Here is a 13,594-nt window from a genome sequence, read left to right on the forward strand (position 1 = left end):
CCCCCCGCCCCTTTTTCCTCAGAACAGCCTCAATTCGTCAGGGCATGGATTCTACAAGGTATCGAAAGCGTTCCACAGGGATGCTGGCCCATGTTGACTCCAATGCTTCCCACAGTAGTGTCAAGTTGGCTGGATGTCCTTTGGGTGGTGGACCATTTTTAATACATACAGGAAACTGTTGTGTGGAAAAACCCAGCAGCGCTGTAGTTGTTGACACAAACCAGTGCGTCTGGCACCTACTACCATACCCCATTCAAAGGCACTTAAATATTTTGCCTTGCCCTTTCACCCTCTGAATTGCAGATATACACAATCCATATCTCAGTTGTCTCAAGGCTTAAAAGTCCTTCTTTAACCTGTCTCCTCCATTTCATCTACATTGATTGAAATGGATTTAACAAGTGACATCAATAAGCGATCATAGCTTTCAACTGGATTTGCTTGGTCAGTCTACGTCATGGAAGAGCAGGTGTTCTTAATGTTTTGTATACTCAGTGTATGCTTGAGTTGTTTGACTATGTCAAGAAAAGAACATCTGAGAATAACAATAGGTTTCTCAGCTTAGCTGTGAACCCCTAAATATCGGTGAAGTAAGCAAGAATTTCCTTTATTTTTCAGCATAAGACCTGACTAATTCTCACTTCAAACATTGTTTTTAATAGGCTAAATTGCAAACTCTTAACATGTGTTCTTGCAATTTGTAGTCTATGACATTTCAGGTTTAGATATGATAATTTATCACTAAGTAGCTTGGATGTAGTGATCTACTTTTCAAAGTAACTAAAGTTAAGTACTATAGTTTAATGGTAGCATTGGTGCAGCTTAACTTCTTTTAGTGTAAAGTAATTGGTACCTTGGTAAAATATATCTTCAGAGTAGCTTCCACAACACCTGTGCGGTTTGATTGTTGTTCTCACATCACTTGTTAGTTTGTTGTTCTCACATCACCTATCATGATGTGTGCACATGCTGCACTCCTCTCACTCATGTGACTCAGCTGCCTGCTGCACCACTTTCTCAACACACACACACGCCCCCCTCTGGCCCGCACCCTCCACTCACTAACTCACTCAGCAACAGCCTGCCTCACTGCCTGATAGTCAGCAGCAGGTCAGTGAAATACATTTATGCTTTTAAATGCCTTGGTGGCTGAGGTGTAATTTAGAAGGGTCCATGTTATCCGGGGTCCTTTGGACGTCCCCACCCCATTAAAGTCAAAATGTTTAAGGTTAGGTTTAGGTAAGGGTTAAGGTAGGGACGTCCCAAGGATCCCATATAGAACTGACCAATTTAGAAGTACCCCAAAAACCCGCAACTAATACTTTTTCATCAGCGGCATCGTTATCAAAGTAGCCCAATTTGACGGGAAAACCACAGACATGGAAACCCTCCGATGTTCTCTGAAAAGTGTTTACCTCTATTGTGTTTGAGGCAAAGATGTACTGCATTATTTTCTAATTAATTTCTCAACACGAATTATACTGCACCCTTCCCCCTTTAGAACTTACTTCACAAACAAACATCTTTACTTTAAAGTAAGAAACTCTACCCCACCCCATGTGGAAGGTCACAGGCATACCAAGGCAAAGATGTGTCAAACTGTTCCCTACATACCTGGTAGTTCCTGAGATCAGCGATTTTCTCGTGCTGCACAGCCGAGTCGCTCCAGATGAGGTTGGCTGTCTCGTCCTCATCTCGGGTTTTCAGGAAGGCCATTTCATTGATCGCTATCCGAACTGGAAAACATAACATAATTGAATAGTCACTAAATTAGTCAAGTCATTAACCACTGGTCACTCCACATAATATCAACGTGGATAATTGGTTAAATTAGTTTGGTTAAATATTTGGTTGAGAAGTTGATTCAAAGAGATCCCACTCAAAAAGACAGCCAAAAATGTGTTGAATTTCCAATATGTTATCAATATGCTTTCAAACCATTTAAAAGCACAGCAAAGTCCAAATGGGAATACAATGTCAGATATCTTTTTTATTTGTACAACAGATTGTGTTATCACTTTAGAGACAAATGACCTGGATTGCAGTTGAGATCACATTAAAAGTACATGGTGCATGTGATCAATGCCGTTCGAGATTCAGCACAGATTATTACAGCAATTGTGAAGACCTCCACAGACCTGCGACGAGCTATCCATGCTATCCTGAACATGCACGCTACACATAAGAATAAATGTATAGTTACAGTAACCTCTAAATGTGGCCATGGATGTTACTCATTTTAAGGTTGAATGTTACATTTGTTTGTAAAATAGCCTTTATTTTAGGCAATTTAATGTATTACAAAAGTAACATTGAATTGTGTTTGGTTGACAAGGCAACCAAATATCAACATTTAAAGGAGATGTATTTGCTGCTTGGATAGTTCCATGTGTGCAACTGACTTAGTCTGGCTTTAATTCCAGTTTGTCTACAAATGAATAATCAAAATGTTCGTTCACGTCTCCATCTCAACCAAAGATCAAAATAAAAAAATTGGACTAAATCAAAACATTAAATGCAGTTGATGACTTTTTTCTAATCCAATGTATTTTCTACCTAGATTCCACGTCACAATACGTTGACAAATGACATAAAACAATGTTGATTCAACCAGTTTGTGCCCAGTGGATAGACATTCATCTCACTAATAATAAGTAGGTTATCTCTATTCATATATGGTTTTTTTTTAACTTCAGTAATGCATCTCAGGCTCTATTTTTGGCTGGTGGTAGAGGTTCAAGTGTCAAATGCAAGTGAGTTTGCAATTTCATAATGTAAAAACTGGAGCACTGGCATTTTCCACCACTTATGCCAGGCTCAGCAATTTACGCTAAGGTGGGAGGGCAATATTTAAGGTGTGTCCTTAAAAACAAGCGCAAAAGTGACAATTTCATGCAGTGCTGAAGGGAAGTTTCAAGACCCACTAAAAGCAGGTCTTAACAGTATGTATTACTAGTCTTAACGCATGGATTTCGAGAGCGGAAGTGCAGCCTATCCAGTCGCGACGCAAAGTGCCCATCGAACAAGAGATGTGCCTTTTGTGCCGGTGAATCTCGTATTTAGAAACAAAAAAGCAATTGGTTTTCCCCCATTTTGTTTAATTTGATTAAAAACCAAGCATAGCCTACCCTCTCCTTAATCAAGGCCGGGTCAGCATCTTCGCATAGGTGCATCTTTTTATTCTGGGCATGCATTAGCTAAGTAGCCTATGAATAAAGGGGTTTTATTCATAGGTTTTTGCCCTCATGCTTTTTCATGATTCACAATTGACATACCTGCATACTTCATTTCGCTAGTTATAGTAAGCTATCCGTCCAAAGAGCGCCCCTCGTCCGATTACCAAAGACGCTGTCCTCAAAAACTATTCAGCGCTCCTATAATGCCATATCAACGGCACATTCTTTTTGAGAATGTGCCTTGCACATAGGAAGCGATACAATTCACAGGAGCCTAGTATTTTGTATAGACGTGTGAATGTTACGGGCAAAGACATTTAGGCCTGGGTGTGCACACAGTGCCATAGAACGAGGGATGTGATTTATGATATGATGATTCTGACCCCATCCTATTTAGAAATAGCGTTGTTGTTTTACAAAACAGATTGCATGTTTTTATTTCATTTGATTAAAAACCAAGCTTAGTCTCCCCTCAAGTTTGGGAAAAGCAAAACAGTGAGCGGACATCCCCTTTTAATCATTATTTTTGCCAGCTCCTGTTATAATCATGAAACGAGAGATGCAATGATGCCGGTGGACCTCGTATTTAGAACTGAAACTAAGTGGCTTGTGCCAATTGTTTGTTTTCCATTTAATTTGATCAAAAAGAAAGACCATCATGCGCGGTGATCCTTCTGTGTAATCATCCTATTCTGCCACACTGATTCCAGACCTGCTCTTATCTGTTAAAAGAGGTTATGGGGAGGGCTGGTGGGGTAAGTAACTGATCTAGACACAGGTCTTGGTAGTGGTGGTCAGCTAGTGAACAGGTCCCTACGTTATCACGTCACGTAGCCTAGTCTAGTCTTCGCCCTACTGAATTTGAATCGTGGGAAAGCCAAATGACAAATGTAATCAAACTCAATTGCCTTTTCTTATTCATTTTTTAAGTCCAAAAATCCTAAGTAAGATGGTGAATCGAACCCAGAACGAGCCAGAGAACTGTTAGTGTCGGAGGAGAGTGGTGAGAGACAAACGGTTCCTTATGGCGATGCCTTAGCTAGCAGCGCTGCTAATCCCGCCAGTTCAGCATCACCACCGGCACCTCCACTAGCTAGTAGGGCTACTAGCGAGCCAGTCTCAGCGGGAGAGAGAGACGGGGAGCTGGGGGGAGGGGGCCAGTGCATCCACCGACAAAGTGCTCAGAGCAAGTGCAATTTGAAGTTCAAGAACAACCAAACGTATAACCCCTGGCGTGTCATGTAGAATTCAAAGTTGGGCATGCAAAAAGGTAGGGAGCTTGGGTCTAGAAACGGCTGTAGGGACTAAACTAGCAAATGAGTGGGTACATTGACATCCTAAGCCTCAGGCAGACTCCAATCAAAAAAACAACAAAAAAACAAAGAGCCCTCAGAAAAAGGTTTGTGAACATGCCCGAACCAAGGCGCATTTGATGGTAGCAAGCCTTGTAGACAAAGCTAAAAAAGGACACCCTGGTTATAGTTAAAACTTCTTGGAACTCTAGGGGCAGTATTGTCATTTTTGGGGAAAAAACGTTCCCGTTTTAAACGGGATATTTTGTCAGGAAAAGATGCTTGAAAAGATTATGCATATAATTGACAGCTTTCGATGGAAAACACTCTAACGTTTCCAAAACTGTAAAGATATTGTCTGTGAGTATAACAGAACTGATGTTGCAAGCGAAGGCCTGAGAAAAATCCAATCCGGAAGTGCCCCGGGTTTTGAAAGCACTGCGTTCCAATGACTCCCTATTTGGCTGTGAAGGTACCATCAACGAGCTTACGCTTTCTACGTATTCCCCAAGGTGTCTACAGCATTGTGACGTAGTTTTACGCATTTCTGTTGAAGAATAGCCGTATGCGGGCACATTGCGTAAGTGGTCACATGGTGGCTCCGAGAGAGATTCTCGCGTAAAGTACAGAGGTAGCCATTAATCCAATCGGTCCTAGAGAAAAAGGAATTGTCCCGACGGATATATTATCGAATAGATATTAGAAAAACACCTTGAGGATGGATTCTAAACAACGTTTGCCATGTTTCTGTTGATATTATGGAACTAATTTGGAAAAAATGTAGGCATTGTGGTGACCGCAATTTCCGGGCGATTTCTCAGCCAAACGTGAAGAACAAACGGAGCTGTTTCGCCTACAAAAATAATATTTTGGGAAAAAATTAACTTTGGCTATCTACCTGGGAGTCTCGTGAGTGAAAACATCCGAAGTTCATCTTAGCTAAACGATTTAATTTGATTGCTTTTCTGATTTCCGTGACAAGGTTGCCTGCTGCTAGCAAGGCATAATGCTATGCTAGGCTATTATAAACTTACACAAATGCTTGTCTAGCGTTGGCTGTAAAGCATATTTTGAAAATCTGAGATGACATGGTGATTAACAAAAGGCTAAGCTGTGTCTCAATATATTCAATATATTTCATTTGTGATTTTCATGAATAGGAATATTTTCTAGGGATATTTATGTCCGCTGCGTTATGTTAATTCGTTTCAGGCGATGATTACGCTCCCGGATCCAGGATGGGTTTAACACTCAAAATGAAGAAAATAGACACTACAGCCAGAGTCTTGAGAACAGCCTTAGGAGGCTAAACGTCACAGCCTCAGGCCTGCTCATGGCTTTGAGCAAGAAATTGACACTCAGGAGTTAAATGGACTTGACATGGGGAAAGTCATTGTGGAAGGTTTTGAAAAATAAGGTAGGACATTTTTCTGTACTGTGAAGGTAATCTGAATATGTGCTTCCTATTATCACATAGGCAGAAGGCCTATATACAGTGGGACAAAAAAGTATTTAGTCAGCCACCAATTGTGCAAGTTCTCCCACTTAAAAAGATGAGAGAGGCCTGTAATTTTCATCATAGGTACACTTCAACTATGACAGACAAAATGTGAAAAAAAATCCAGAAAATCAAATTTTTTAAAGGATTTTTAATGAATTTATTTGCAAATTATGGTGGAAAATAAGTATTTGGTCACCTACAAACAAGCAAGATTTCTGGCTCTCACAGACCTGTAACTTCTTCTTTAAGAGGCTCCTCTGTCCTCCACTCGTTACCTGTATTAATGGCACCCAGGCGAGCCAGTGCGAGTAAAAAAAGAAATGTGGCGTGCATATAGTGCATTTGGAAAGTATTCAGACCCCATTACTTTTTAAACATTTTGTTAAGTTACAGGCTTATTCTAAAATTCCCCATCAATTCCACACACAATACCCTATAATGACAAAGCAAATACACGTTTTTTGAAATTTTTGCAAAAGTATAAAAAATGAAAAACAGAAATACCTTATTTACATAAGTATTCAGACCCTTTGCTATGAGACACGAAATTGAGCTCAGGTGCATCCTGTTTCCATTGATCATCCTTGAGATGTTTCTAAAACTTGATTGCACAAAGGCAAAAACCTGTCTATATAAGGTCACACAGTTGACAATGCATGTCAGAGCAAAAACGAAGCCATGAGGTCGAGGGAATTGTCTGTAGAGCTCCGAGACAGGATTGTATCAAGGCACAGATCTAGGGAAGGGTACAAAAAAAATGTCTTCAGCATTGAAGGTCCCCAAGAATACAGTGGCCTCCATCATTCTTAAATGGAAGAAGTTAGGAACCACCAAGTCTCTTCATAGAGCTGGCCGCCCAGCCAAACTGAGCAATCGGGGGAGAAGGGCCTTGGTCAGGGAGGTGACCAAGAACTCGGTGGAGAGTTTCAGAGTTCCTCTGTGGAGATGGGAGAACCTTCCAGAAGGACAACAATTTCTGCAGCACTCCACCAAGCAGGCCTTTATGGTAGAGTGGCCAGACGGAAGCCACTCCTCAGTAAAAAGGCACATGACAGCCAGCTTGGAGTTTGCCAAAAGGCACCTAAAGGACTCTCAGACAATGAGAAACAAGATTCTCTGCTCTGTTGAAACCAAGATTGAGTGTCGCGTCTGGAGGAAACCCGGCACCATCCTTACGGCGAAGCATGGTGGTGGTAGCATCATGCTGTGGGGATGTGTTTCAGAGGCAAAGATGGCTAAAAACCTGTTTTTGCTATGTCATTATGGGGTATTGTGTGCAGATTGAAGAACATTTTAAATGTAATCCTTTTCTGAATGTGGCTGTTACGTAACAAAAAAGGTGGAAAAAGTCAAGGGGTCTAAAATACTTTCTGAATGCACTCTATGTCTTGGAAATCTGTCTAGCATGCCTCGCAAATTCACCAAAGTTTGCCTCTTCCTCTCTGGTTTTATTTAAATTAAACAACTTTTCCCGATAGTCTTTATAGCCTATCGTCTAGTTTGTCTAGTTAGGCTATAACACAGAGAATAATATATTTTGTGATAACTGCACTGCGATTTACATTTTGTGGAGAATTTGTTTTAAATACATATATATATACACATACACACTGAACAGAAATATGAAAGCAAAATGTAGTGTTGGTCAAATATTTCATGAGCTGAAATAAAAGATCACAGAAATGTTCCACACGCACAAAAAACGTATTCCTCTCAAATTTGATGCACAAATTGGTTTACATCCCTGTTAATGAGCATTTCTCCTTTTCCAAGAAAATCCATCCACCTGACAGGTGTGGCATATCAAGAAGCTGATTAAACAGCATAATCATTACACAGGTGCACCTTGTGCTGGGGACAATAAAAGGCCACTCTAAAATGTGCATTTTTGTCAACCAACACAATGCCATAGTTGTCTCAAGTTTTGAGGGTGCATGCAATTGGCATGGTGACTGCAGGAATGTCTACCAGAGCTGTTGCCAGAGAATTCGAATTCTCTACCATAATCTTTTCATTCGGCTTCATCCTTACACAAGCTATAGCCCCGACACAAATCTAATCTATCTAAATCAAGCCGGCTGGTCGTTTGTTCTATTGGTTCGGTTGCTGGAGACACGGCCCAGTCGTTCAGTCTTTATGTTCTGTATCTATGGACCATGTTCATCTGACTGAACGTGTCTTAGGCATGCTCCCAGTCGTTCTTTCTAAATGTTCCATTGCCATACTGGCTGGCAACGTTATTATCCCTTACTTGCTAGCTAGCCAACTACGGCTAACATAGTCACGTCAAAATGTGCAGCCAGAATAACAGCAAAGTCATTAAAACCAACAACACAGCCAACAACACAGCTAACACAATCACTTCAAACTGAAGTTGAAAAGGTTATAAACTAGCTGCACATCATTGCACCTTTTTGTGCACCTTTCTGTGAGACGCCTAAGACAGCGCTACAGGGAAACAGGACGGACAGCTGATTGTCCTCGCAGTGGCAGATCACGTGTAACAACACCTGCACAGGATCGGTACATCCGAACATCACACCTGCGGGACAGGTACAGGATGGCAACAACAACTACCGAGTTACACCAGGAATGCACAATCCCTCCATCAGTGCTCAGACAGTCCGCAATAGGCTGAGAGAGGCTGGAGTGAGGGCTTGTAGGCCTGTTGTAAGGCAGGTCCTCAACAGACATCACCGGCAACAACGTTGTCTATGGGCACAAACCCACCGTCGCTGGACCAGACAGGACTGACAAAAAGTGCTCTTCACTGACGAGTCGCGGTTTTGTCTCACCAGGGGTGATGGTCGGATTCGCATTTATCGTCGAAGGAATGAGCGTTACACCGAGGCCTGTACTCTGGAACGGGATCAATTTGAAGGTGGAGGGTCTGTCATGGTCTGGGGCAGTGTGTCACAGCATCATCAGACTGAGCTTGTTGTCATTGCAGGCAATCTCAACGCTTTGCGTTACAGGAAAGACATCCTCCTCCCTCATGTGGTACCCTTCCTGCAGGCTCATCCTGACATGAACCTCCAGCAAGACACTGCCACCAGTCATACTGCTCGTTCTGTGCGTGATTTCCTGCAAGACAGGAATGTCAGTGTTCTGCCATGGCTAGCGGAGAGCCCGGATCGAAATCCTATTGAGCATGTCTGGGACCTGTTGGATCGGAGGGTGAGGGCTAGGACCATTCCCCCCAGAAATGTCCGGGAACTTGCAGGTGCCTTCGTGGAAGAGTGGGGTAACATCTCACAGCAAGAACTGTCAAATCTGGTGCAGTCCATGAGGAGAAGATGCACTGCAGTACTTAATGCAGCTGGTGGCCCCACCAGATACTGACTGTTACTTTTGATTTTGACCCCCCCTTTGTTCAGGGACACATTACTCCATTTCTGTTAGACACATTTGTGGAACTTGTTCAGTTTATGTCTCAGTTGTTGAATCTTGTTATGTTCATACAAATATTTACACATGTTAAGTTTGATGAAAATAAACGCAGTTGACAGTGAGAGGATGTTTATTTTTTTGCTGAGTTTAGATGCTTTTTATAGTGGAGATCTAGCTTATAAATTGCTTGGCTGATGAGACAGTGGATTGCGCAGTCAGATGGAACAGAGTACATCGTCATTTTAACTTCATAGATTTATCCGGTGGTAACTTGTGGAATAGACACCGGGGAATGCGGTTTTAACCAATTAGCTTTCAGGATTAGACCCACCCGTTGTATAAAGTTGTATAAGTGAGTGCACTCGCTCTGTCTGCCATTCTATGGTGAGTATGCAGTTTATTGCACTGTGGGCCACTTTATAGTTTACTGTCAATGTTAGCATACTAGAACTTTATTGTGTAGCAGTGTATAGACTGCAGATGTATTCTGCTATTGTCATTTATTTCCTCTTATTCTGCAAAATCCTTCTAGTTAGATGTAATAGAAGCCAATTACATACAGCATATCATTTAAAGTCAGTGTTGTATTCACATCTGTGTGAAGCCATATTTCATTACGTTTACATTGCATACTGTAGTAAGCTAAGCTGATTAAGCTTTTATACTGCATGCATCTTCTAGTAATAAATGCATATCATTCCTTTTTCTTTTGCTTGTAGAACCACATCCTACAGTTCATTAAAGAACCTTAAAGAGTAGCAGTGTGTGGTTCATGGTGGTGAGGTGACAAGCCAATTAAGACAGCATCCATACTGCTCTACCCGGCAGCCTTGTAGTGATTCAATATATCCAACCTAGCTTAGGTATCTGAACACAGGTTACCCATGCCCTATTTTACAAAAAATATAAATAAATGGCCCATAATATATTCAAATCCCAGTGGAAACCCGAAGTATGAGAGATAGGTAGCTGGCGCACTTAGACATTAATCCAATGACCGACTATTCATTATTCAGTGACTAATTAAAAATGCATATGCCATAACGAAACAACGTATTAATTCATTTCTTGAAAGCTTTGGCAAACCTGGAGATGCTGGACCTAATGTTGCGTAATTGCACTTTAACAAGTACAAATCTTTCCAATGTGACTGTGACAGTCCAATTACACTGGAATGTCTAATGGCAGTCAGCTAACCTAAAGCAAAAAACAATGTGGGTTTGTCTGTTCCCTTTGATCCACTGCAGTGACTGACATACAATCCCATCAGTAACTCTTATTGTCGTTATGGTAGGATGTTGAAATTAAACTAAGGTGTGGTTCAATAGCTCTATTTACATAAAGCTTTGGCATCCATTTCTATGGGAAGCATTACAAAAACTAAAATATATGTCCAACTTTATCCTGTTTCTAAATGGGTATACATATTTGAAAGTATTGAAAGGGATAGACAGAAATGAGCTGGGAGAACATAGTGTGAAGACCGGTGGGGCCAGGATTCGATCCCTCGCTGGCAGGGGGATTGCATATATGCCAAGGGCCGCAGCCTTAACGGCTCCAACACTATTATGTTCCATCTTTCATCATTACCTTTAATGATATACATTTTGAACAGGTGCAAGATTAGCTCTAGTAGAAATGCTTAGTCCATCTGGTCCTTCATGTTCATTTGCTACACTAGACACCCGCTATGGCTACAATATGGCCAGAATGAGAGTCTCTGCACAGCTAGAGAACAGATTCACAGCACGACTTACAACTACAGTACCCACCACAACATCCCTCTACCCATCAACCTCTCTCTGTGTTGCTGACTCCATACTTTAGTAGGTGGTGGGTTCACCCCTGAGATACCATCACCCAATTTACAGAATACTTGAAAAGTGCTTACTCAGCTCTTTTACCTTCCTTGGAAAAATCCACTGCCAGGTTAAATTACTTCACTTGAGAATGTATTGAATTGTCTTGGATATTTTTTCAAAGGCTTGACTCAATGAGTTATTGTTTTTTAGAGTTTCAAAAACAAATGCAATGCTCAAATGGTCTGCCAAACCAGATAGTTCAAATCATGTTTTCCTTACATTTACTGTGGCTTTTTGGGTCACCACTTAACACTAGCCAGCGATTACACTAGCCAGAAACATAGGCTTTGTTTACTTGATGAGTCACAAGAAAACTCCCGTTTTAGGTGGGTCACTCCATAAAAAGTTAGGCAACCACTGAGCGAGAGTTCACCTGAATATGAGAAACTGTCTATAGGATCACATTCATTTGCTTTGAATTTTCCCTATAATTTAAAGATGAAGCTAACATCACAACTCCGTGGCCTTGTGGTTATCGTGTCCACCCTGAGATTGGAAGGTTGGAAGTTCGATCCCCAGCCGAGTCTTACCCAAAGACTGTAAAAATGGGACCCGATGCATCTCTGCTTGGCATTCAGCATTAAGAAGATATATTAGGGGTAAGGCCCTGCGATAGATAGACTAGCATCCTGCCCAGGTGGTGTATTTGTACATCAAGCTGCCTCATGCTACAGAAACAGGCTCCTGCTCCTATGAGCCATACTGGCCCGCTCGTGCAAGGCAACTTAACATCACAACACAAAGCACAATATTCCCTCATACCGATTTCATATTTGGTGCCAGCCACGTTGGCCGTAATGGTCCCCTTCTTCTTCTTGGTGCGGACCTTCCTTCTCCCACTGATCTGGTGGGAGCCCGCAGATGGCCCGTTCATGAGGGATGGTCCTTGATCCTCTGAAGGAGGGAGCCACAGTACAAGATTAGCTACAGTACAGGGGTGAATTCACTACGAACCAAAAAAAGCAAACGGGCAGAAACTCTAGTTTTCGATGCAAAACATTTTCCTGTTGTAAAACGTTTTGCTACGATGTGCACTAATTAATAACCCCAGTACAGGGTGGGAGGATAGGATGTAGTGATTGGTTGGTTGGATATTCATACAGCTATTGTCTACAGTCCAGTTGTGACTCAAATGGATGCAAACGGACATACAAAAGGAAAAGAGAAAGGAGGCCCTGCTCTGTTATGCTGGAGGTGACCCTGCTATTATTATTCGCTCGCAGTGTGTGTGTGTGTGTGTGTGTGTGTGTGTGTGTGTGTGTGTGTGTGTGTGTGTGTGTGTGTGTGTGTGAGAGAGATAGAGGAGGGCATCTCAGCTCTATGAGGTAATTGGCCGTGTCAGGCCTGGAGAGTAGAGGTGTCATACTCACCTCCATCGTCAGGGGGAGAGGGCATCTCACGGGCCGGGGGATCAAAGGGGGGAACGGAGCACTCTGCCAGGCTAGCGGCCGAGGGGACACCGGGCAGGGCCCTCCAGAGACACTACTTATGTCTTCCCTGTCTGGACAAATTTGGTTACGGCAGCGGGATCATCTGAGCACCAGCCTCTCCTCTTCCCTCAGTCTGGTCATGAAGGTAGAGAAGAGGGGACAGCAGAGGGGGGAGGTAGAGGTAGAGGGGGGGGACCGGGGAGTGGGACTCCTCCTTAGAATTCAGCCCAGCCACAGTGCGTTTAGAGCCCGCAGAGAAAGTGATGGATGTGTCGGGTGTCTAGTGCCTGTGGAGGAAGAGAAGAAGAAGAATACTTTTTTTACAGCCAAGGTTGAGGAGGAGGAGAATAACTGCTGCTTGGCTCCATGCATGCTTTGCTCTTCGCTGCCCTGGACAACCTTTCGATGTGCAGCACGCACAGATCTCACACTATATAAATCAATCTGACACGAAGCACTGTGTCCTAAATGGAACCTTATTCCCCATGTAGTGCAGTACTTTTGACGAGGGCACATATGGTCCATAGTAGTGCACAATGTAGGGAATAGGGTGTCATTTGGGACACATCCGAAGCATTGCTATGGAATGAGTTCACTGTGACAGAGCTTCACTGTATGGAGCTGCGTGACTGAATACTGCACCCCTCTGGCGCTATAGCAGACGTACAGTCATGTAGTAATTAATGCAATTCCGTTATCACAACTAGCCCATATACAGGACAGCTGCATGGGAGAGTCATTAAATATTAATGCGGCTGTCAAATAAAAGGGTTTCAGGCTTGTCCCTCTTCTCTCTCCACGTCTCGTGATCGTGCCATCTGTGCCCGTTAATGGCTTGAGTGAACACAATCAGATGCAACTGTTGTTGAAAAGTAAAAGGAGGCTATCAAAATATCTGTAGCTCATTTTCTTATTTTGTATGGTGTCAATTGTGATCAACAGT

At 42.4% G+C, this 13,594-nt stretch overlaps 1 protein-coding gene across 2 annotated transcripts in view; it reads right to left on the minus strand.

Annotated features, from left to right (window-relative positions):
* ttll7 (tubulin tyrosine ligase-like family, member 7) overlaps nucleotides 1-13,594 on the minus strand; it is a 174,928-nt gene that overhangs the window by 138,925 nt on the left and 22,409 nt on the right. For both annotated transcript variants that reach the window (XM_024377673.1, XM_024377674.1), the window contains exons 2-4: nucleotides 12,592-12,938; nucleotides 11,984-12,115; nucleotides 1,615-1,736 (exon numbers count right to left, since the gene is read on the minus strand). In XM_024377673.1, coding sequence (XP_024233441.1) covers nucleotides 1,615-1,736; nucleotides 11,984-12,115; nucleotides 12,592-12,616 — 279 coding nt within the window. In that variant the 5' untranslated portion in view covers nucleotides 12,617-12,938. The remainder of the gene's footprint in view (nucleotides 1-1,614; nucleotides 1,737-11,983; nucleotides 12,116-12,591; nucleotides 12,939-13,594) is intronic.

The sequence above is a fragment of the Oncorhynchus tshawytscha genome, linkage group LG18 (assembly GCF_018296145.1).
Source record: "Oncorhynchus tshawytscha isolate Ot180627B linkage group LG18, Otsh_v2.0, whole genome shotgun sequence".
NCBI classification, from domain to species: domain Eukaryota; kingdom Metazoa; phylum Chordata; class Actinopteri; order Salmoniformes; family Salmonidae; genus Oncorhynchus; species Oncorhynchus tshawytscha.